General features: G+C 44.4%; 2 protein-coding genes across 2 annotated transcripts; both read left to right on the top strand.

Moving 5' to 3' along the window:
* The first annotated feature begins 5,773 nt into the window (after window positions 1-5,773).
* On the top strand, window positions 5,774-6,579 carry LOC123115831 (major pollen allergen Cor a 1 isoforms 5, 6, 11 and 16-like). The gene has a single exon (XM_044536911.1). The coding sequence runs from the start codon at window positions 5,834-5,836 to the stop codon at window positions 6,347-6,349; it is 516 nt and encodes a 171-aa protein (XP_044392846.1). The 5' UTR covers window positions 5,774-5,833; the 3' UTR covers window positions 6,350-6,579.
* Window positions 6,580-6,598: 19 nt separating this feature from the next.
* Window positions 6,599-22,811, top strand: LOC123114700 (leucine-rich repeat extensin-like protein 5). Its single transcript, XM_044536136.1, has 3 exons — window positions 6,599-6,690; window positions 21,102-21,955; window positions 22,755-22,811. Exons 1-3 carry the CDS (start codon window positions 6,599-6,601, stop codon window positions 22,775-22,777), a joined length of 969 nt encoding a protein of 322 aa, XP_044392071.1. The 3' UTR covers window positions 22,778-22,811.
* The last annotated feature ends 2,223 nt before the right edge of the window (window positions 22,812-25,034 follow it).

Genomic DNA, 25,034 nt, shown 5'->3' with positions numbered 1-25,034 from the left:
GCTGCGAGCCGGATTCGACCCTGGGACCTAGAGGTTTACAAGACAACGCAACAACCGCTCGGACAACAACCAACTTGTGATACTTTACTTCGGTTTCCTTGTTCTTATTCTTTCCAAAGATCGCGATGCCCGTGTATTTCTCTTTTTCTTGTTTTTTCTTTGTTTCTCTTTTGTTTCCTTTTTCTTTTGCAAATGCGCGAACATTTCTTAATTTTGTTTTTATGAATCAATGAACTCTTTTTAAAATTTGTGAACTTTTTCAAAATGGATGAATTTTTTTCAATTTTAATGAACTTTCTTTCAAATCCATGAACTTTTTTCAAAACACAGTGAACTACTTTTTCAAAATGGATGAACTTTTTCCAAATTTAATGAACTTTTTTTCAAATCCGTGAACTTTTTTCAAAACCCAGTGAACTACTTTTTCAAAATGGATGAACTTTTTTCGATTTTAATGAATTTTTTTCAAATCTGTGAACTTTTTTCAGAATCAGTTACTTTTTTTAAATTGGATGAAATTTCTTCATAACCTCGTGAGCTATTTTCAAATTCGAGATTTTTTTTAATTCAGAATCGATGAAAGTTTTTTCAAGTCATTTTTACTTGTACTGAAGGAAGCGTTAAGTAGACTCGTTTCCCCACTGTATGCAAGAAATTCGAACCTGGTCCAGGGTCTCGTTGTGGAATCGTTAGGACGCGAGATCGAATCCCATTCTCGATGGATTTTTTGGCGATGTTTTTCGCGTTGCGCCTTGCGCGATCGTGGGACGGCCCATCGAGCGGGTTCTGCGGGCGCCAGATTCCTTGCGCGGCGCTGAAGGCGCGCAATAGGAGGTCCCAGGGGGGAGGGGCAAATCCTGTTCGGTGCCTTTTGCGCTCGTCACGTCTGGGCCGGCCCATTTTTCTGTTTCTAAGAAGCAAAAACAGCCTGAGATTTGGGATTCTATCCCGCTACAAGCTGGCTAGTGTAAGTCTCGACAACCACCAGACCACTTCACGTGTTGTGATTACTTACATGTTTTCCTTCTCCTTTATTTTTTTCTTTTTTCTGTTCTTTTATTCTTTCTTTTTCTAATTCGAGAAACTTTTTTCTTCATGATTTTTTCTCTGCAAAATTGATGAACGTTTTTCAATTTGTGATGAACTTTTTCAAATTCAATGAGTTGGCTTGTCAAATTCGGTGAACTGTTTTTCAAATTCGATGAACTTTTTCAAGTTTTGATGAACTTTTTTGAAATTCCATGGATTGTTTTTCAATTTTGATGAACCTTTTCCAAATTCAATTTTTTCCAAATTCGGTGAACTATTTTTCATTTTTGATGATTTTTTTTAAAATTTTGATGAACTTTTTTCAAATTCCATGAACTTTTATTGAAATTTGATGTACTTTTTCCAAAATCAACGAAGTTTTCACAAATTTGATGAACTTTTTTTCAAATTCGATGAATTTTTTTCAAATTTAATGAACTTTTTTCTAAGTTGATGAATTTTTTTTCAAAAATGATGAACTTTTTCCAAATTCGATGAATTTTTTCAAAAATTTTGAATTTTTTGAAAATCGATGAACTTTTACTTTTTGAATTTGTCAATGTTTTTTGAGTACATGAACTTTTTTTCCTAATTCGTGATGTTTTTTAAAGTATGTGGACATTCAAATTTTGTTCAGATTTCTTTTTAAAAGAAATCCTATTTTTCTAAAGAGCGCGACTAAAATATAGTTGTTAGACATTTCGCGTTGCAGTCTTTTTCGAAGGGTTGTATTGGTCTAGTGGTTAGGCAACCATGCGCAGGACCTTAATGGTGCGGGTTCGAATCCTCACGGGAGCTTCATTTGCGTTTGTCTTTTCCTGACATGAATACATTTTTGCACTGCCACCTGCTCTTCATGGGCCGGCCAGTACGCGCCAGTTGCAGCAAACAGGCGCCTCTTCACACAGAGCAAACGCAACTGGGCCGGCCCATTAGAGTAAAACTGTTAGTGATTGGTTGTGCGCAAAAAATCCAAAACAGAAAGAATCCGCAACTTGGATTTCCATCTCCAGACCTCCTGTTGTGGTCGGTACCGCACTAGCCAGCCGAACTGTATACATGGATGTGAAAATCAGTAGCACCAAGTCTAAAGAGCAAAACTGCAGCAACGTAAATGACCATTACTCAATGTTTTAAAAAACACAAAGATTTATTAAATTGAAGCAGCGCAAATTATTAACATTATATTGAATTGCAAACACAATTCGAAAAAATCCCTACTTTTTCCAAAATTTGAGTAATTTTTTGAACTTACATTATTTTTCAAAAATGCAAACAAATTCTATGAAAACAAACGAATTCTGAATTTCCAAATATTTTTCAAAAAAATGAGCATTTTTGGAATTTATGAACAATTTTTTAAAGCACGAACTATTTTTGAATCTTGAGAACAAATTTGGAAGCGCGAACTACTCCCTCCGTCCCATAATGTAACACGTTTTTTGACACTACACTAGTGTCAAAACACATCTTACATTAGGGGACGGAGGGAGTATTTTTTAAAGCACGAACATTTTTTCAATCTTGAGAACAAATTTTGAAATGGAGAACAATTTTAAAAAATCCCGAACAAATTCGGAAGCGTGAACAATTTTTTAAAGTATGAATGGTTTTCGAATCTTGAGAACAAATTTGGAAACACAAACATTTTTTGAATCTTGAGAACAAATTTTGAAATGGAGAACAATTTTGAAAAATCCCTAACAAATTTGGAAGCGCGAACAATTTTTTAAAGTACGAACATTTTTTGAATCTTGGGAACAAATTTTGAAACGGAGAACAATTTCAAAATCACGAACAAATTTTGAAGCGCGGACATTTTTTGAATATGTGAACAAAAAATTGAAATCCGGTATAATTTCTAAATTTCGGAAGGTGTAATGAGAACATATTTTGGAAACACGAACAAAATTTAAAATTGTCGATTTTTAAAAAAAAGATAAGAAAAGAAAAAAATTATATACAAAATAATAAACATAAAAGAAAAGAAAAAATAAAAAGGAAGAGAAAAAGACACAGAAAAACCCCGAAAAGCCAGTAGAAGAAAATAAACAGAAAAACCCAATTCTGGAAACCATCTAGAAGGTTCCCAAAACCGGTTGCTCCCACTGTGGTCGCGATCTTAGTGGGCCGGCTTAGATCCACCGGTCGAGTCGTTGGCCTGTGAGGTGGGTCGACATTTCAACGCAACGAGCAGCGAATAGTAAATACCCTGTTGGGGGGGGGGGGCGAGTGGAGATGCTCTTAGTTGCTCCTAGCGTGTGTGCCGGTTGGTCCGGTAAGCTATGCGATGTTCAACCTAATACTGGCCCAGCCCAGCCCCAGTCTACATCAACAACAAGAATAGTATGCTGGAGAATTAAATGGGACTCTCTTGGATTCATTTGCACCGACGCGTGGGCTTCGGCAAGGTGACCCTCTATCACCATTCTTATTCCTTCTTGTTGCGGATGGCTTGTCAGCAATTTTAAAGAATAAAGTGACCTTGGGTGAGATTACTCCTGTCAAAGTCTGTAGAAGGGCTCCGGGTATTTCCCATTTGCTATCTGCTGATGATACACTATTATTCTTTGAGGCCTCTAGTGCCCAAGCGGAGAGTGTGAAGACTGCCCTAGAGTTGTATGGATCTGCCACTGGCCAAAGCTTGAACTATAGTAAATGTTCTATATTTTTTGGTGCTGCTTGCCCGGCGACAACACAGGAGCAAGTAAGAGATGTGTTGGGAGTTACAAGCTTGGTGTTTGAGGAAAAATACCTGGGCCTGCCTACTCCTGAAGGGAGAATGTCTAAAGGACGTTTTCAAAACCTCCAAACTAGTCTCACAAAACGTTTGATTCAGTGGGGAGATGGGCTCCTAGCACAGCCAGGTAGGGAGGTGTTGATTAAGTCAGTTGCGCAGGCTTTACCAACTTATATTATGGGTGTATTCAAACTGTCTTTCTCGGTTTGTGATGATTTAACACGGATAGTGAGGAACTTTTATTGGGGATCTAGGAAGGGTAAAAGGAAGGTCCATTGGAGAGGCTGGGATTACCTAATGCAGCCGAAAGATAAAGGGGGTGCAGGATTTCGAGACTTTCATTTGTTCAATCAAGCATTGTTGCCTCGCCAAGCTTGGCGTTTGTTGTCTAAGCCGGACAGTTTATGTGCCCAACTTCTGAAAGCTCGATATTATCCTCATGGTAACCTTGTAGATACGGTGTTTTCAGGAAACGCTTCTTCCTCGTGGCAAGCTATAAGTCACGGCCTTGACCTTTTGAAGAAAGGTCTATTATGGAGGGTTGGGAATGGTTGAAGATAAGGGCATCGCCGAGACTGGCGGAAGATATCATTGCATGGGGTTCGGGGAAGATGGGAGTTTTTACTGTGAAGTCTGCTTATGCACTGGCTTTTGACGAGGCTCACAGGGGGTCCTCGGAGGCGTCTAGTATTTCACCTGACGGAAGCAGGAAATGTTGGCAGTACATATGGAGTTGCAGCATTCCACCAACTATGCGTAATTTTGCTTGGAGACTGTCGAATGACTCACTTCCGACATGGAAAAACAAGCACAAGATTGGCCTCGAAACGTCTAGCAGCTGTCAAGTTTGTGGAATGGAGGAGTAGGACAATTTCCATCCATTTGTGAGTGCCAGTTTGGGCGAGATTTGTACTTGGCCATGGCTGAATTGTGGTCTGTACCATCACTTGAATCGTTGAAACCCATTGGGAAGGAATGGCTAACTGCAGGTCCTAGCTCCTCTAACTGATATTCAGAGAAGTATGGTGATGCTAATATTTTGGAGAAGCTGGTATGTCCGGAACGAAATTACTCACTTCAAACCTGCCCCACCTATGGTTGTCTCGGTGCTGTTCTTACAGGAATATATGGATATTTTGTTCTGCATCAAAATAAACCCCCATATGGACCTGGCAAAGGGAAAGCACAACATTAATTTTGAACAAACAGCCTTACCACAAGTGCAAGCCCCTGTTGCTGAAACTTCATGGAAACCGCCTCAACATGGTTGGGTCAAGCTTAATACGGATGGTTCTTACTCATCGGAAGGTGGCGCGGGAGCTGGGATGATATTGCGGAATGTTGATGGCACTATTGTCTTCTAAGCATGCAGGGCTTTGTTCTCGTGTAGAGACGCACTAGAAGCGGAGTTATGTGCTTGCATGGAAGGGTTGTCTTTTGCAATTCAACGATATGATCTTCCCATTGAAATCGAGATGGATTCGAGGGTGGCGGTGGAGATGCTATCCAGTGGTGTGATGGACCGTTCAGTTTATGCTTCTTTAGTTGGTGAAATTAAATTTCTGTTAAACCTTAGGCACTCTTGTATTACTCATGTCCCTCGCTGTCAGAATAAAGCGAGTGATAGGCTTGCCAGCTTTGCTAGATTAGAAGGTCGGACCATGACATGGGTTGGGTCAGGACCTGAGGATGTTGTGAAGATTGTCCTAGAGGATTGTAAGGACTTGATAATTGAGTAATACAAGTTTTGTTTACCCGCAAAAAAAAGTATGCTGGAGAATAGTCTCTGCACAGGAACACATGGGAAGAAGATTGAACAGCTGCGGAAAGAAATAGCAGCCTGAATGCACCAAGAGTCCAACCATGTGATCTCCGGTCCAAGTTGATCAATTGCTATTTTATGAATCCCTGTGCTTGCTGTGAATTTTCTCTTGCACCTACAGTACTCTATATAAATCAGCCCCCTTGCTTGCTCTCACTCGTCACTCTTCAATAGTAGTTTGAAACAACTTACCAGCAGCGCTAGTGTGCAGCGAGCCAGTGACCGACACGGACAAGAACAAGATGGTCGCCGGCTGTGTCATCACCGACGAGTGCGCCCTGGCGGTGTCGACGGAGCGGATGTGGAAGGTGGTCTTCTCCGGCGAGGACACGGCCGCCCTGCCCAAGGCCTGCGCGGGCTTCATCGACGCCGTGGACGTCGAGGGCGACGGCGGACCCGGCAGCGTCTCCACCATGACGCTCAGCCCGGCGGCAGCGGAGCTCGCGGGCTCGGGCCTGATGAGGACCCGCCTGGTGGCGCGCGACAACGCGGCCCGCGTGATCAAGACGGAGGTGCTGGAGGGCAGCAAGGTGAGCGGCCAGCTCAAGTCGCAGGTGGCCGAGGTGAAGCTCGAGGCGGCCGGGGAGGGTGCTTGCGTGGCGAAGCTCAGGGTGGAGTACGAGAGGCTCGACGGCAGCGGGGCGCTGTCGGCGGAGGACCAGGCGGCGCTCGTCGCGGGGTACCTCGACCTGCTCAAGATGGTCGAGGCTTACCTCGTCGCGCACCCTGCCGAGTACGCCTCACTAAACCAGCACTAGAAACATCAGAAATAAATTAATCTGCCCTTATAAGACAGAAGAATAAATCTACTGTCACGGTGAGTGCATGTCTCTATTTTGATGAAATCATATGTGAAAGATAAATCTACCATTACGGCGAGTATATACCGGTGTTGTCTGCTTCATGATCGACTTCGTGAGAAGAAAGGAGGGTCTTTAGTATAAACTGTTTGAGGTACTATATGAGTGTTTAGTCCCTGTTTTAAGCTCGTATTTCGTGTGTAAGCTATGTTGCGCGGATACTTCAGAAAGCGCACGTATCCAGCTCGATACTGCCCCAATACTCGGATACTGCCCCGATACAGCCCGATACGTATCCCGTAAGTATCCCTTGATTTTTTGATTTTTAAAAAAGAAAATAATGTTTGATACTCCTAGGATACTTCTGCGATACTTTTTGGATACCTGAAACCCCTCGTTTGACGTGAAATCCCCTCAATAGTAAAGGCATACCTTTTGAAGATACCCAACATGGGTGTGAGTTTATGCCAAACCATTATTGTCAATATTCTTGTTCAATTGAGAGGTGACCAAGAGAGAGTAGATGCACTGATTGGAATAACAAACCCGGAAAACTCCCATTGCTAATTAATGAAAGTGGACCAAGCGCAAGAAAACAAAGGGAATAATAATCCTATTGAGGCATGCTTTGACCTAGAAGCTCTATTTTATTTTCAATATTTTTAATAATTAATATATGTAATATCTATATATAAACGTATCGTTGTATCCATGTTTTCAGAAAATTGGCGTATCGGGCGTATCCTCGTATCGTGTATCCGATACGTATCCAAGTATACGTGCAACATAGCGTGTAAGTTGCTTCAAGCATTAATGAAGATAAATATTTGAGCAGTCTGGTTTTATTTTTCGGCAAAGGGGGTTCTTTATTAACTCATGAGTGTAGAACTGCACACACAACAATGAGCAGTGCTACTACCTCCGTCTAGGTGAATAAGTCATTCGCGTAGTTCTAGGTCATCGATTTGAGGAATTAAATATGTGTTATATGTGTTGGGGAACGTAGCAGAAATTTAAAATTTTCCTACGTGTCACCAAGATCTATCTATGGAGAAACCAGCAACGAGGGGAAGGAGAGTGCATCTACATACCCTTGTAGATCGCTAAGCGGAAGCTTTCATGAGAACGGGGTTGAAGGAGTCGTACTCGTCGTGATTCAAATCACCGGAGATCCTAGTGCCGAATGGACGGCACCTCCGCGTTCAACACACGTACAGCCCGATGACGTCTCCCACGCCTTGATCCAGCAAGGAGGGAGGGAGAGGTTCAGGAAGACTCCGTCCAGCAGCAGCACAATGGTGTGGTGGTGGTGGAGGAGCGTGGCAATCATGCAGAGCTTCGCCAAGCACCGCGGGAGAGGAGAAGGGAGAGAGGTAGGGCTGCGCCAGGGAGAGGTCAAAACTCATGTGTTGGCAGCCCCAAAACCCTCAAGTATATATAGGGGAGAGGGAAGGGGGTGCGTGTTGGGTTATGTAGTAATTTTAAAAAAATTCCTACGCACACGCAAGATCATGTGATGCATAGCAACGAGGGGGAGAGTATTGTCTACGTACCCAACGCAGACCGACTGCGGAAGCGATGACACGACGTAGAGGAAGTAGTCGTACGTCTTCACGATCCAACCGATCAAGCACCGAAACTACGGCACCTCCGAGTTCGAGCACACGTTCAGCTCGATGACGATCCCCGGACTCCGATCCAGCAAAGTGTCGGGGAAGAGTTCCGTCAGCACGACGGCGTGGTGACGATCTTGATGAACTACAGCAGCAGGGCTTCGCCTAAACTCTGCTACAGTATTATCGAGGAATATGGTGGCAGGGGGCACCGCACACGGCTAAGGAACAGATCACGTGGATCAACTTGTGTCAACTTATCTGTTTTGGGGTGCCTCTACCTCAGTATATAAAGGAGCCAAGGGGGGAGGAGGCGCCGGCCAGGGAGGGAGGTGCAGGAGGAGTCCTACTCCTACCGGGAGTAGGACTCCCCCCCAATCCTATTTCAACTAGGATTCCCAAGGGGGAAAGAGGGAGAGGGGTGGCCGGCCACCTCTCCTAGTCCTAATAGGACTAGGGGAAGGGGGGAGGCGCGCAGCCCCCTTGGGCTGCCCCTTTCTCCTTTCCACTAAGGCCCATGAAGGCCCATATGGCTCCCGGGGGGTTCCGGTAACCTCCCGGTAACCCGGTAAAATCCCGATTTCACCCGGAACACTTCCGATGTCCAAACATAGGCTTCCAATATATCAATCTTTATGTCTCGACCATTTCGAGACTCCTCGTCATCTCCGTGATCACATCCGGGACTCCGAACAACCTTCGGTACATCAAAATGCATAAACTCATAATATAACTGTCATCGTAACCTTAAGCGTGCGGACCCTACGGGTTCGAGAACAATGTAGACATGACCGAGACACGTCTCTGGTCAATAACCAATAGCGGGACCTGGATGCCCATATTGGCTCCTACATATTCTACGAAGATCTTTATCGGTCAGACCGCATAACAACATACGTTGTTCCCTTTGTCATCGGTATGTTACTTGCCCGAGATTCGATCGTCGGTATCCAATACCTAGTTCAATCTCGTTACCGGCAAGTCTCTTTACTCGTTCCGTAATACATCATCTCACAACTAACATATTAGTTGTAATGCTTGCAAGGCTTATGTGATGTGTATTACCGAGAGGGCCCAGAGACACCTCTCCGACAATCGGAGTGACAAATCCTAATCTCGAAATACGCCAACCCAACATCGACCATTGGAGACACCTGTAGTACTCCTTTATAATCACCCAGTTACGTTGTGACGTTTGGTAGTACCCAAAGTGTTCCTCCGGTAAACGGGAGTTGCATAATCTCATAGTCATAGGAACATGTATAAGTCATGAAGAAAGCAATAGCAACATACTAAACGATCGGGTGCTAAGCTAATGGAATGGGTCATGTCAATCAGATCATTCTACTAATGATGTGACCTCGTTAATCAAATAACAACTCATTGTTCATGGTTAGGAAACATAACCATCTTTGATTAACGAGCTAGTCAAGTAGAGGCATACTAGTGACACTTTGTTTGTCTATGTATTCACACATGTATTATGTTTCCGGTAAATACAATTCTAGCATGAATAATAAACATTTATCATGATTATAAGGAAATAAATAATAACTTTATTATTGCCTCTAGGGCATATTTCCTTCAGTCTCCCACTTGCACTAGAGTCAATAATCTAGTTCACATCGCCATGTGATTTAACAGCAATAGTTCATATCACCATGTGATTAACACCCATAGTTCACATCGATATGTGATCAACACCCAAAAGGGTTTACTAGAGTCAATAATCTAGTTCACATCATTTATGTGATTAACACCCAAAGAGTACTAAGGTGTGATCATGTTTTGCTTGTGAGATAATTTAGTCAACGGGTCTGTCACATTCAGATCCGTAAGTATTTTGCGAATTTCTATGTCAACAATGCTCTGCACGGAGCTACTCTAGCTTATTGCTCCCACTTTCAATATGTATCTAGATCAAGACTTAGAGTCATCCAGATCTGTGTCAAAACTTGCATCGACGTAACCTTTTTACGACGAACCTTTTGTCACCTCCATAATCGAGAAATATTTCCTTATTTCACTAAGGATAATTTTGACCAATGTCCAGTGATCTACTCCTAGATCACTATTGTACTCCCTTGCCAAACTTAGTGGTAGGGCATATAATAGATCTGGTATACAGCATGGCATACTTTATAGAACCTATGACTGAGGCATAGGGAATGACTTTTATTCTCTTTCTATTTTCTGCCGTGGTCGGGCTTTGAGTCTTACTCAACTTCACACCTTGTAATACAGGCAAGAACTCTTTCTTTGACTGCTCCATTTTGAACTACTTCAAAATCTTGTCAAGGTATGTACTCATTGAAAAATTTATCAAGCGTCTTGATCTATCCCTATAGATCTTGAAGCTCAATATGTAAGCAGCTTGACCGAAGTCTTTCTATGAAAAACTCCTTTCAAACACTCCTTTTATGCTTTACAGAATAATTCTACATTATTTCCGATCAACAATATGTCATTCACATATACTTATCAGAAATGTTGTAGTGCTCCCACTCACTTTCTTGTAAATACAGGCTTCACCGCAAGTCTGTATAAAACTTATATGCTTTGATCAACTTATCAAAGCGTATATTCCAACTCCGAGATGCTTGCACCAGTCCATAGATGGATCGCTGGAGCTTGCATATTTTGTTAGCACCTTTAGGATTGTCAAAACCTTCTGGTTGTATCATATACAACTCTTCTTTAATAAATCCATTAAGGAATGCAGTTTTGTCTATCCATTTGCCGGATTTCATAAAATACGGCAATTGCTAACATGATTCGGACAGACTTAAGCATCGCTACGGGTGAGAAGGTCTCATCGTAGTCAATCCCTTGAACTTGCCGAAAACCTTTTGCGACAAGTCGAGCTTTGTAGACAGTAACATTACCATCAGCGTCAGTCTTCTTCTTAAAGATCCATTTATTCTCAATTGCTTGCCGATCATCGGGCAAGTCAACCAAAGTCCATACTTTGTTCTCATACATGGATCCCATTTCAGATTTCATGGCTTCAAGCCACTTTGCGGAATCTGGGCTCACCATCGCTTCTTCATAGTTCGTAGGTTCATCATGATCTAGTAGCATGACTTCCAGAACAGGATTACCGTACCACTCTGGTGTGGATCTTACTCTGGTTGATCTACGAGGTTTAGTAGTATCTTGATCTGAAGTTTCATGATCATTATCATTGGCTTCCTCACTAACTGGTGTAGGTGTCACTGAAACAGTTTTCTGTGATGAACTACTTTCCAGTAAGGGAGCAGGTACAGTTACCTCATCAAGTTCTACTTTCCTCCCACTCACTTCTTTCGAGAGAAACTCCTTCTCCAGAAAGGATCCATTTTTAGCAACGAATATCTTGCCTCCGGATCTGTGATAGAAGGTGTACCCAACAATTTCCTTTGGGTATTCTATGAAGACGCACTTCTCCGATTTGGGTTCGAGCTTATCAGGATGAAACTTTTCCACATAAGCATCGCAGCCCCAAACTTTAAGAAACGACAACTTGGGTTTCTTGCTAAACCACAGTTCATATAGTGTCGTCTCAACGGATTTAGATGGTGCCCTTTTAACGTGAATGCAGCTGTCTCTAATGCATAACCCCAAAACGACAATGGTAAATCAATAAGAGACATCATAGATCGCACCATATCCAATAAAGCGCGGTTACGACGTTCGGACACACCATAACATTGTGGTGTTCCAGGTGGCGTGAGCTATGAAACTATTCCACATTGTTTTAATTGAAGACCAAACTCGTGACTCAAATATTCGTCTCCGTGATCAGATCGCAGAAACTTTATTTTTCTTGTTACGATGATTTTTCCACTTCACTCTGAAATTCTTTGAACCTTTCAATTATTTCAGACTTATGTTTCATCAAGTAGATATCCCCATATCTGCTCAAATCATCTTGTGAAGGTCAGAAAATAATGATACCTGCTGTAAGCCTTAATATTCATCGGACCACATACATCGGTATGTATGATTTCCAACAAATCTGTTGCTTGCTTCATTGTTCCGGAGAACGGCGTTTTAGTCATCTTGCCCATAAGGCATGGTTCGCAAGCATCAAGTGATTCATAATCAAGTGATTCCAAAATCCCATCAGCATGGAGTTTCTTCATGCGCTTTACACCAATATGACCTAAACGGCAGTGCCATAAATAAGTTGCACTATCATTATTAACTTTACATCTTTTGGTTTCAATATTATGAATATGTGTATCACTAAGATCGAGATCCAATGAACTATTTTCATTGGGTGTGTAACCATATAAAGTTTTATTCATGTAAACAGAACAACAATTTATTCTTTTACTTAAATGAATAACCGTATTACAATAAACATGATCAAATCATATTCATGCTCAACGCAAACACCAAATAACACTTATTTAGTTTCAACACTAATCCCGAAATTATAGGGAGTGTGCGATGATGATCATATCAATCTTGGAACCACTTCCAACACACATCGTCACTTCACCCTTAACTAGTCTCTGTTTATTCTGCAACTCCCGTTTCGAGTTACTAGTCTTAGCAACTGAACTAGTATCAAATACTTAGGGTTTGCTATAAACACTAGTAAAGTACACATCAATAACATGTATATCAAATATACTTATGTTCACTTTGCCATCCTTCTTATCCGCCAATCACTTGGGGTGGTTCCGTTTCCGGTGACCAGTCCCTTTGCAGTAGAAGCACTTAGTCTCAGGCTTAGGACCAGACTTGGGCTTCTTCACTTGAGCAGCAACTTGCTTGCCGTTCTTCTTGAAGTTCCCCTTCTTCCCTTTGCCCTTTTCTTGAAACTAGTGGTCTTATCAACCATCAACACTTGATGTTTTTCTTGATTTCTACCTTCATTGATTTCATCATCACGAAGAGCTTGGGAGTTGTTTCCGTTATCCCTTGCATATTATAGTTCATCACGAAGTTCTACTAACTTGGTGATGGTGACTAGAGAATTCTGTCAATCACTATCTTATCTGGAAGATTAACTCCCACTTGATTCAAGCGATTGTAGTACCCAGACAATCTGAGCACATGCTCACTAGTTGAGCGATTCTCCTCCATCTTTTAGCTATAGAATTTGTTGGAGACTTCATATCTCACAACTCGGGTATTTGCTTGAAATATTAACTTCAACTCCTGGAACATCTCATATGGTCCATGACGTTCAAAACGTCTTTGAAGTCCCGATTCTAAGCCGTTAAGCATGGTGCACTTAAACTATCAAGTAGTCATCATATTGAGCTAGCTAAACGTTCATAACGTTTGCATCTGCTCCTGCAATAGGTCTGTTACCTAGCGGTGCATCAAGGACATAATTCTTCTGTGCAGCAATGAGGATAATCCTCAGATCACGGATCCAATCCGCATCATTGCTACTAACATCTTTCAACACAATTTTCTCTAGGAACATATCAAAATAAACACAGGGAAGCAACAACGCGAGCTATTGATCTATAATTTGCAAAATACTACCAGGACTAAGTTCATGATAAATTTAAGTTCAATTAATCATATTACTTAAGAACTCCCACTTAGATAGACATCCCTCTAATCCTCTAAGTGATCACGTGATCCAAATCAACTAAACCATGACCGATCATCACGTGAGATGGAGTAGTTTTCAATGGTGAACATCGTTATGTTGATCATATCTACTATATGATTCACGCTCGACCTTTCGGTCTCCGTGTTCCGAGGCCATATCTGCATATGCTAGGCTCGTCAAGTTTAACCTGAGTATTCTGCGTGTGCAAAACTGGCTTGCACCCGTTGTAGATGGACGTAGAGCTTATCACACCCGATCATCACGTGGTGTCTGGGCACGACGAACTTTGGCAACGGTGCATACTCAGGGAGAACACTTCTTGATAATTTAGTGAGAGATCATCTTATAATGCTACCGTCAATCAAAGCAAGATAAGATGCATAAAAAGATAAACATCACATGCAATCAATATAAGTGATATGATATGGCCATCATCATCTTGTGCCTGTGATCTCCATCTCCGAAGCACCGTCATGATCACCATCGTCACCGGCGCGACACCCTGATCTCCATCGTAGCATCGTTGTCGTCTCGCCAATCTTATGCTTCCACGACTATCACCAACGTTTAGTAATAAAGTAAAGCATTACATCGCGATTGCATTGCATACAATAAAGCGACAACCATATGGCTCCTGCCAGTTGCCGATAACTCGGTTACAAAACATGATCATCTCATACAATAAAATTCAGCATCATGCCTTGACCATATCACATCACAACATGCCCTGCAAAAACAAGTTAGACGTCCTCTACTTTGTTGTTGCATGTTTTACGTGGCTGCTACGGGCTTAAGTAAGAACCAATCTCACCTACGCATCAAAACCACAACGATAGTTTGTCAAATAGACTCCGTTTTAACCTTCGCAAGGACCGGGCGTAGCCATACTTGGTTCAACTAAAGTTGGAGAGGCAGTCGCCCGCAAGCCATCTCTGTGCAAAGCACGTCGAGGGAACCGGTCTCGCGTAAGCGTACGCGTAAGGTTGGTCCGGGTCGTCTCGTCCAACAATACCGCCGAACCAAAGTATGACATGCTGGTAGGCAGTATGACTTGTATCGTCCACAACTCACTTGTGTTCTACTCGTGCATATAACATCAACATAAATAACCTAGGCTCGGATGCCACTGTTGGGTTATGTAGTAATTTCAAAAAATTTCCTACGCACACGCAAGATCATGTGATGCATAGCAACGAGGGGGAGAGTATTGTCTACGTACCCAACGCAGACCGACTGCGGAAGCGATGACACGACGTAGAGGAAGTAGTCGTACGTCTTCACGATCCAACCGATCAAGCACCGAAACTACGGCACCTCCGAGTTCGAGCACACGTTCAGCTCGATGACGATCCCCGGACTCCGATCCAGCAAAGTGTCGGGGAAGAGTTCCGTCAGCACGACGGCGTGGTGACGATCTTGATGAACTACAGCAGCAGGGCTTCGCCTAAACTCCGCTACAGTATTATCGAGGAATATGGTGGCAGGGGGCACCGCACACGGCTAAGGAACAGATCACGTGGATCAACTTGTGTCAACTTATCTGTTTTGGGGTGCCTCTACCTCAGTATATAAAGGAGCCAAGGGGGGGAGGAGGCGCCGGCCAAGGAGGGAGGCGCAGGAGGAGTCCTACTCCTACCGGGAGTAGGACTCCCCCCCCCCAATCCTATTCCAACTAGGATTCCCAAGGGGGAAAGAGGGAGAGGGGTGGCCGGCCACCTCTCCTAGTCCTAATAGGACTAGGGGAAGGGGGGAGGCGCGCAGCCCCCTTGGGCTGCCCCTTTCTCCTTTCCACTAAGACCCATGAAGGCCCATATGGCTCCCGGGGGGTTCCGGTAACCTCCCGGTAACCCGGTAAAATCCCGATTTCACCCGGAACACTTCCGATGTCCAAACATAGGCTTCCAATATATCAATCTTTATGTCTCGACCATTTTGAGACTCCTCGTCATGTCCGTGATCACATCTGGGACTCCGAACAACCTTCGGTACATCATGCATAAACTCATAATATAACTGTCATCGTAACCTTAAGCGTGCGGACCCTACGGGTTCGAGAACAATGTAGACATGACCGAGACACGTCTCTGGTCAATAACCAATAGCGGGACCTGGATGCCCATATTGGCTCCTACATATTCTACGAAGATCTTTATCGGTCAGACCGCATAACAACATACGTTGTTCCCTTTGTCATCGGTATGTTACTTGCCCGAGATTCGATCGTCGGTATCCAATACCTAGTTCAATCTCGTTACCGGCAAGTCTCTTTACTCGTTCCGTAATACATCATCTCACAACTAACATATTAGTTGTAATGCTTGCAAGGCTTATGTGATGTGTATTACCGAGAGGGCCCAGAGACACCTCTCCGACAATCGGAGTGACAAATCCTAATCTCGAAATACGCCAACCCAACATCGACCATTGGAGACACCTGTAGTACTCCTTTATAATCACCCAGTTACGTTGTGACGTTTGGTAGTACCCAAAGTGTTCCTCCGGTAAACGGGAGTTGCATAATCTCATAGTCATAGGAACATGTATAAGTCATGAAGAAAGCAATAGCAACATACTAAACGATCGGGTGCTAAGCTAATGGAATGGGTCATGTCAATCAGATCATTCTACTAATGATGTGACCTCGTTAATCAAATAACAACTCATTGTTCATGGTTAGGAAACATAACCATCTTTGATTAACGAGCTAGTCAAGTAGAGGCATACTAGTGACACTTTGTTTGTCTATGTATTCACACATGTATTATGTTGCCGGTAAATACAATTCTAGCATGAATAATAAACATTTATCATGATTATAAGGAAATAAATAATAACTTTATTATTGCCTCTAGGGCATATTTCCTTCAGTGCGCCCCCTCTAGGGTTTCCACCCCAAGGGGTGCGGCAGCCCCAATCCCATCTAAGGGTGGCGGCCAAGGGGGGAGAGGGGGGAAACTTGCCCCCCAAGTTAGGTGGAAGCACCCCCTCCCCAAACCCTAGGCGCCTTGGGCCCTTGTGGGAGGGCGCACCAGCCCACCTGGGGCTGGTTCCCTCCCACACTTGGCCCATGCAGCCCTCCGGGGCCGGTGGCCCCACTTGGTGGACCCCCGGGACCCTCCCGGTGGTCCCGGTACGTTACCGATAAAACCCGAAACTTTTCCGGTGACCAAAACGGGATTTCCCATATATAAATCTTTACCTCCGGACCATTCCGGAACTCCTCGTGACGTCCGAGATCTCATCCGGGACTCCGAAAAACATTCGGTAACCACATACAAACTTCCTTTATAACCCTAGCGTCATCGAACCTTAAGTGTGTAGACCCTACGGGTTCGGGAACCATGCAGACATGACCGAGACGTTCTCCGGTCAATAACCAACAGCGGGATCTGGGTACCCATGTTGGCTCCCACATGTTCCACGATGATCTCATCGGATGAACCACGATGTCAAGGACTCAATCAATCCCGTATACAATTCCCTTTGTCTAGCGGTATTATACTTGCCCGAGATTCGATCGTCGGTATACCGATACCTTGTTAAATCTCGTTACCGGCAAGTCTCTTTACCCGTTCCGTAACACATCATCCCGTGATCAACCCCTTGGTCACATTGTGCACCTTATGATGATGTCCTACCGAGTGGGCCCGGAGATACCTCTCCGTTTACATGGAGTGACAAATCCCAGTCTCGATTCGTGCCAGCCCAACAGACACTTTCGGAGATACCTGTAGTGCACCTTTATAGCCACTCAGTTACGTTGTGACGTTTGGTACACCCAAAGCATTCCTACGGTATCCGGGAGTTGCACAATCTCATGGTCTAAGGAAATGATACTTGACATTAGAAAAGCTTTAGCATATGAACTACGATCTTTGTGCTAGGCTTAGGATTGGGTCTTGTCCATCACATCATTCTGCTAATGATGTGATCCCGTTATCAACGACATCCGATGTCCATGGTTAGGAAACCGTAACCATCTATTGATCAACGAGCTAGTCAACTAGAGGCTTACTAGGGACATGGTGTTGTCTATGTACCCACACATGTATCTGAGTTTCCTATCAATACAATTATAGCATGGATAATAAACGATTATCGTGAACAAGGAAATATAGTAATAACTAATTTATTATTGCCTCTAGGGCATATTTCCAACAGTCTCCCACTTGCACTAGAGTCAATAATCTAGTTCACATCGCCATGTGATTAACACTCACAGGTCACATCGCCATGTGACCAACATCCAAAGAGTTACTAGTGTCATTAAACTAGTTCACATCATCATGTGATTAAGACTCAATGAGTTCTAGGGTTTGATCATGTTTTGCTTGTAAGAGAAGTTTTAGTCAACGGGTCTGCAACATTCAGATCCGTATGTGCATCGCAATTCTCTATGTCATATTGTAAATGCTGCTTCCACGCTCCACTTGGAGCTATTCCAAATGGTTGCTCCACTATACGTATCCGGTTTGCTACTCAGAGTCATTCGGATAGGTGTTAAAGCTTGCATCGTCGTAACCCTTTACGCCGAACTCTTTATCACCTCCATAATCGAGAAACAAATCCTTATTCCTCTAAGGATAATTTTGACCGCTATCCAGTGATCCACTCCTTAATCACCTTTGTACCCTCTTGCCAGACATGTGGCAAGGCACACATCAGGTGCGGTACTTAGCATAGCATACCATAGAGCCTATGTTTAAAGCATAGGGGACGACCTTCGTCCTTTCTCTCTTTTCTGCTGTGGTCGAGCTTTAACTTCGTACCTTACAACTCAGGCAAGAACTCCTTCTTTGACTGATCCATCTTGAACACTTTCAAGATCATGTCAAGGTAGGTGCTCATTTGAAAGTATTATTAAGCATTTTGATCTATCCTTATAGATCTCGATGCTCAATGTTCAAGTAGCTTAATCCAGGTTTTCTATTGAAAAACATCTTTCAAATAACCCTATATGCTTTCCAGAAATTCTACATCATTTCTGATCAACAATATGTCAACAACATATACTCATCAGAAATCCTATAGTGCTCCCACTCACTTCTTTGGAAATACAAGTTTCTCATAAACTTTGTATAAACTCAAAATCTTTGATCATCTCATCAAAGCGCTCATTCCAACTCCGAGATGCTTACTCCAGTCCTTAGAATGATCGCTGGAGCTAGCATACCTTTTAGCATCCTTAGGATCGACAAAAACTTTCTGATTGTATTGCATACAAACTTTCCTCACGAAAACTGGTAAGGAAACTACTTTTGATCTGCCAGATTTCATAAATGCAGCTAATGCTAACATGATTCCGACGGACTCAAGCATCGCTACGGATGAGAAAATCTCATCGTAGTCAAACTCCTTGAACTTGTGAAAAACTCTTCGCCACAAGTCGAGCTTCATAGACGGTGACATTACCGTCCACGTCTGTCTTCTTCTTAAAGATCCATTTATCTCAATGGCTTGCCGATCATTGGGCAAGTCCACCAAAGTCCATGCTTTGTTCTGATACATGGATCCTATCTCGGATTTCATGGCTCCTAACCATTTGTCGGAATTTGGGCCCACCATCGCTTCTCCATTGCTCGTAGGTTCATTGTTGTCTAGCAACATGACCTTTAAGACAGGATCACCGTACCACTCCGAAGCAGTACGCGTCCTTGTCGTCCTACGAGGTTCGGTAGTGACTTGATCCGAAGCTTCATGATCAATATCATAAGCTTCCACTTCAATTGGTGTAGGTGCCACGGGAACAACTTCCTGTGCCCTGCTACACACTGGTTGAAGTGATGGTTCAATAACCTCATCAAGTCTCCACTATCCTCCCACTCAATTCTCGAGACAAACCTTTCCTCGAGAAAGGACCCGATTCAAGAAACAATCCCTATTGCTTTCGGATCTGAATTAGGAGGTATACCCAACTGTTTTGGGTGTCCTATGAAGATGCATTTTATCCGCTTTGGGTTCGAGCTTATCAACCTGAAACTTTTCCACATAAGCGCCGCAGCCCCAAACCTTTAAGAAACGACAACTTAGGTTTCTCCAAACCACAGTTCAAACGATGTCGTCTCAACGGAATTACGTGGTGCCCTATTTAAAGTGAGTGCGGTTGTCTCTAATGCCTAACCAATGAACGATAGTGGTAATTCGATAAGAGATATCATGGTACGCACCATATCCAATAGGGTGCAACTATGATGTTCGGACACACCATCACACTATGGTGTTCCAGGCGGTATTAATTGTGAAACAATTTCCACAATGTCTTAATTGTGTGCCAAAGCTCGTAACTCAGATACTCATCTCTATGATCATATCATAGACATTTTATCCTCTTGTCACAATGACCTTCAACTTCACTCTGAAATTACTTGAACCCTTCAATAGTTCAGACTTGTGTTTCATCAAGTAAATATACAGTATCTACTTAAATCATCTGTGAAGTAAAACATAACGATATTCACTGCATGCCTCAGCACTTATTGAACTGCACACATCAAAGTGTGTTACTTCCAATAAATTGCTATCTTGTTCCATCTTACTGAAACCGAGGTTTTTCAGTCATCTTGCCTATGTGGTATGATTTGCATATCTCAAGTGATTCAAAATCAAGTGAGTCCAAACGATCCATCTGTATGGAGTTCCTTCATGCGTACACACCAATAGACATGGCTCGCATGTCTCAAACTTTTCAAAAACGAGTGAGTCCAAAGATCCATCAACATGGAGCTTCTTCATGCGTTTTATACCAATATGACTTACATGGCAGTGCCACAAGTAAGTGGTACTATCATTACTATCTTATATCTTTTGGCATGAAAATGTGTATCACTACGACCGAGATTTAATAAACCATTCTTTTAGGTTCAAGACCATTGAAGGTATTATTCAAATAAATAGAGTAACTGTAACGCCCCGGATACAACTTTCCATATTCGTAACTCCAACTCTTGCCTTTTCCGGAGATGCTATATGTTATTTCCTCTGTGGTTGGTTGTTTGTCTGTTGTTTTGCATTTTGTTCTTGTTATGCATCTCATCTCATAGCATCATGCGCATTGCATCGACATCGTTTTCATAAAACTTGCATCCGTTCGGGTCCCGCCGGTTCTCTCCGTTGTCCGTTCGGAGTCCAGACACACTCGCACGCGCCCGCGGCACCTCCGAAATATTATTTTTATAAGCGGCATAAAAATGTTCTCGGAATGGGTTGCAACTTGTCGTGCGGTCTTATTATAGTGTAGACAGGCCGCCTGTCAAGTTTCGTCGCATTTGGAGTCCGTTTGACTGCCCAACCGTTATATTTATAACCGCGATATAGTCGGTTTAATCGTCGGACGTTTCAGTCTCCGAAACTGCCACCGGGCTACACTTCTCTTCTCTCCTCTCGGCCCAAGCCTCTCTCTCACACAGCCCACTAGCCCACCTAGTCCCCCCCTCTGCCCGGAGCCGTCCGATGTCGATCTGAGGCCCCGAAACGCCCCCAAACCCTCAAACCCTAGCCCCTACCCTTTATATACTCCTTCCCCTTCCAATTTTGGCAGCCTACCCCCCTCCTCCTCGTTTTCCGCACCCCTAACCCCGCAGCCACCACCTCCTCCCACCTCGGGGGCCGCGCCGCCGCCTTCCCCCTCCAAATCCGGCGCCCTCCAGCCCACCTCCGCCACATGGCACGTCCTGAGCGGTCAGCCGCCGCCCGACCTGTTCCCCGCGCTCCCCCTCAGCGCCGCAGGGCCCGCCCGGCCCGAGGCCGCGCCGCTGAAGCCCGCGAGGGCCCGAGCGCCCCACGCCTCCCGCTCCCGATCTGGATCGAGGGGAGGAGCCCCTCGACCCCGAGCCCTCGTCGCCCCAGCACCTCCTCGTCCTGCCGGAGCAGCGCGCCGCCGCCGCCGAAGCTTCGCCAGGCCGGAGCCCTGCCTCCTCATCTCTCCCTTCTCCTCCTCCACTTCTCCTGCGCCCCCGCTGACCCCTTCTCTTCCGCAGGAGCTCTGCCATGGCCGCGCCCGAGCTCGGGTCCGCCTCCGCCCGGAAGACTCGTCCCCGCCGCCGTTCGTCGCCGGGAATGGACCCGCCGCTGCCAGATCCGGCCTCTGCCGGCCCCGCCCTTGCCGGATCCGCCCCGCCGCCGCCCTCGAGCCTGCTCGCCGCCGGCGCCATCTGCGCCGCCACCCTGCCTCGTCCCTGTTCAGGAACGAGGAGCTCGTCGCCTCGCCCGCTCGTGCACGCGTGTGTGCATGGGCCTCAAGCCGTCCCAGCCCAGCTCCCTCCAGCACGCCGCCGGCCTCGTGGCCCGACCTCCCCACATGGGCCTCGGCCCCTCCCCTTCGCAGCCCAGCGCGCCAGCCTCCTCCCCAAGCCCAGTCGGCCTCCCTCTGTTTCCAATCGGGCTTGGCCCATGGTGAGGCCACCCCCAGCGCCCCTCCTTTTGTTTTTTCTCCTGTTGGGCCAGGCTGCAGTTTCGGCCCGATGTATTTTTTTCCCTGCCTGCGATTTTAGACATTATCCAGTGCATTATTAGTTTTACAGAAAACCCCCTAGACCTCATGCATGTAATAACTAATTAACCGTGCATCAGATTTAAACAAACTTTATATGTAAGATGCTCAGAAAATTGTGTAGATTAATAATATGCCATTTTCACCCATGTTTAAAATGGTTAAACTGTTGTTTATTTACATTTGCTAATATGCCATGCTAAAATGCTTTAATTCATAACTAAATAACCGTAGCTCCGAATTTATTAAACTTTATATGTAAATAGGGTGGAAAAATGCCTAGATTAACATGATCCACTTTATTTTCCTGTTTAACAACCTTAAAATGTGGTTTAGGACAGAACAGTACCAAATTCATTTTATGCACATGGGGATTTTCGGAATTGTTGTTTTGTTGTTCCGGCCTCATTTAAACTTGTCTAGATAGGTAGTTTTTCATATGCTTCACCTCTTGCCATGTTAATCAACATTTAATATTGTTGGGTGCATAACCGAGATTAAACTAAATATGTCCATGTGGTGTTTTGTTAATATGCAACTCGTTGCATATTGAGCTCCACTTAACTTGTAGTATCGTTTGTTGCACTTTGCCATGCCATGCCTCATTAAACCGGACATGCATCATACTTGTTTGTGCATCATGCCATGATTATGCTGGTGTGTTTACCATGTTGTTTGCTTCTTTCCGGTGTTGCTTCTTAGTTCCGGTAACATTGCGTTCGTGAGGATTCGTTCGACTATGTTGGTTTGTCTACTTCATGGACTCGTTCTTCTTCCTTGCGGGATTTCAGGCAAGATGACCGCTACCCTGGATCTCACTACTATCATTGCTATGCTAGTTGCTTCGTTCTATCGCTTTGCTGCGCTACCTATCATCTGTTTGTCGAGCCATCCCATGTTGCCATGAACCTCTAACCTTTGACACCTTTCCTATGCAAACCGTTGTTTGGCTATGTTACCGCTTTGCTCAGCCCCTCTTATAGCGTTGCTAGTTGCAGGTGAAGTTGAAGATTTCTCCATGGTGAACAGGATTTTGGTTGGGATATCACAATATCTTTTATATTATTAATGCATCTATATATTTGGTAAAGGGTGGAAGACTCGGCCTTTTGCCTAGTGTTTTGTTCCACTCTTGCCGCCCTAGTTTCCGTCATACCGGTGTTATGTTCCCGAATTTTGCGTTCCTTACGCGGTCGGGTGATTTATGGGACCCCCTTGACAGTTCGCTTTGAATAAAACTCCTCCAACAAGGCCCAACATTGGTTTTACCATTTGCCTCACCTAGCCCTTTTTCCCTTGGGTTTCCGGAGCCCGAGGGTCATCTTTATTTTATCCCCCCCCCCCCCGGGCCAGTGCTCGTTGTGAGTGTTGGTCCAAACTGTCGGCCGCCGGTGACCACCAGGGGCAACTCTGGGCTGGCCTACCGGAAGTCTGGACAATCTGGTGTGCCCTGAGAACGAGATATGTGCAGATCCTATCGGGATTTGTCGGCATAGCGGGAGGCTTTGCTGGTCTTGTTTTACCATTGTCGAAATGTCTTGTAAACCGGGATTCCGAGTCTGATCGGGTCTTCCTGGGAGAAGGTCTATTCCTTCGTTGATCGCGAGAGCTTGTCATGGGCTAAGTTGGGACACCCCTGCAGGGTATAATCTTTCGAAAGCCGTGCCTACGGTTATAGGCAGATGGGAATTTGTTAATGTCCGGTTGTAGATAACTTGACTCCAGATCCGAATTAAAACGCATCAACCGCGTGTGTAGCCGTGATGGTCTCTTCTCGGCGGAGTCCGGGAAGTGAACACGGTTTCCGGGTTATGATTGACGTAAGTAGGAGTTCAGGATCACTTCTTGATCATTGCTAGCTTCACGACCGTTCCGCTTGTTCTCTTCTCGCTCTTATTTGCGTATGTTAGCCACCATATATGCTTAGTCGCTGCTGCAGCCTCACCACTTTACCCCTTTCTTTCCCATTAAGCTTTGCTAGTCTTGATACCCATGGTAATGGGATTGCTGAGTCCTCGTGGCTCACAGATTACTACAACAACAGTTGCAGGTACAGGTTATGCGATGATCATGACGCGAGAGCGATGCTTGCTTGCGTTGAGTTCTTCTTCTCCTTCTTCGATCAGGGATAGGTTCCAGGTCGGCAGCCTGGGCTAGCAGGGTGGATGTCGTTTGAGCTTCTGTTTGTGTTTTATCCGTAGACGGATGTTGATATTGTGTATGATATATTGTTGTATTCGTGTGGCATTGTATGCCTTATGTATGTATCCCCATCTATTATGTAATGTTGATGTAATGATATCCACCTTGCAAAAGCGTTTCAATATGCAGGTCTATCCTTGGTGGGACCTTCGAGTTCCTTTTGGATAGGGTCGCATATTGGGCGTGACAAGTTGGTATCAGAGCCTCGACCGACCCTAGGAGCCCCCTTGTTTGTTGGCCGTTGTTGAGTCTAGAAGAAAACTATTTTGAGTCTTAGGATTATATATATCGGAGAGTAGGATTCTTTTTACTCCTCAGTCCCTTCGTCGCTCTGGTGAGGTCTCCTGACGTAGATGTTTTGTCTTTCCTCTCCTCAAATTTCACTAATTTTTTTTAGGATCACGCGGGTATCTTGGAATCGTTCCGATGGTTTTGTGACGAGAACATTGTTCTTGGTGCCTCCTGTCTATTTATGTGGCTTTGACCCGGGGAGTCGAGCTCTGAGGTGTTGTCGTCACAATTTTATCGTTGCAGTTCTGGAATACCTGAGTTTTGCCGACATCGAAAATCTCTTTTATGCAGTTGTTGGTGAGATAACCCTGATAACCCAGTACTGGGGCGAGCTCGGGAGTATTGCCATAACTCGTATAACGGATGCTTTTCGAAGGTTGAGGTACACGATTTCCGAAGGTTTCTTGGTTATGTGTTGACAGATGGATACAGCTTGGATGTAGGTATTGTTAGTTTGGGTGAGATATATTGCTTCCCCTGTATCCCTAA

The sequence above is a fragment of the Triticum aestivum genome, chromosome 5B (genome assembly GCF_018294505.1).
Source record: "Triticum aestivum cultivar Chinese Spring chromosome 5B, IWGSC CS RefSeq v2.1, whole genome shotgun sequence".
In the NCBI taxonomy this organism is placed as follows: domain Eukaryota; kingdom Viridiplantae; phylum Streptophyta; class Magnoliopsida; order Poales; family Poaceae; genus Triticum; species Triticum aestivum.
The sequence above is the reverse complement of the archived record's forward strand: the minus strand, read 5'-3'. Positions and strand labels throughout refer to the sequence as shown.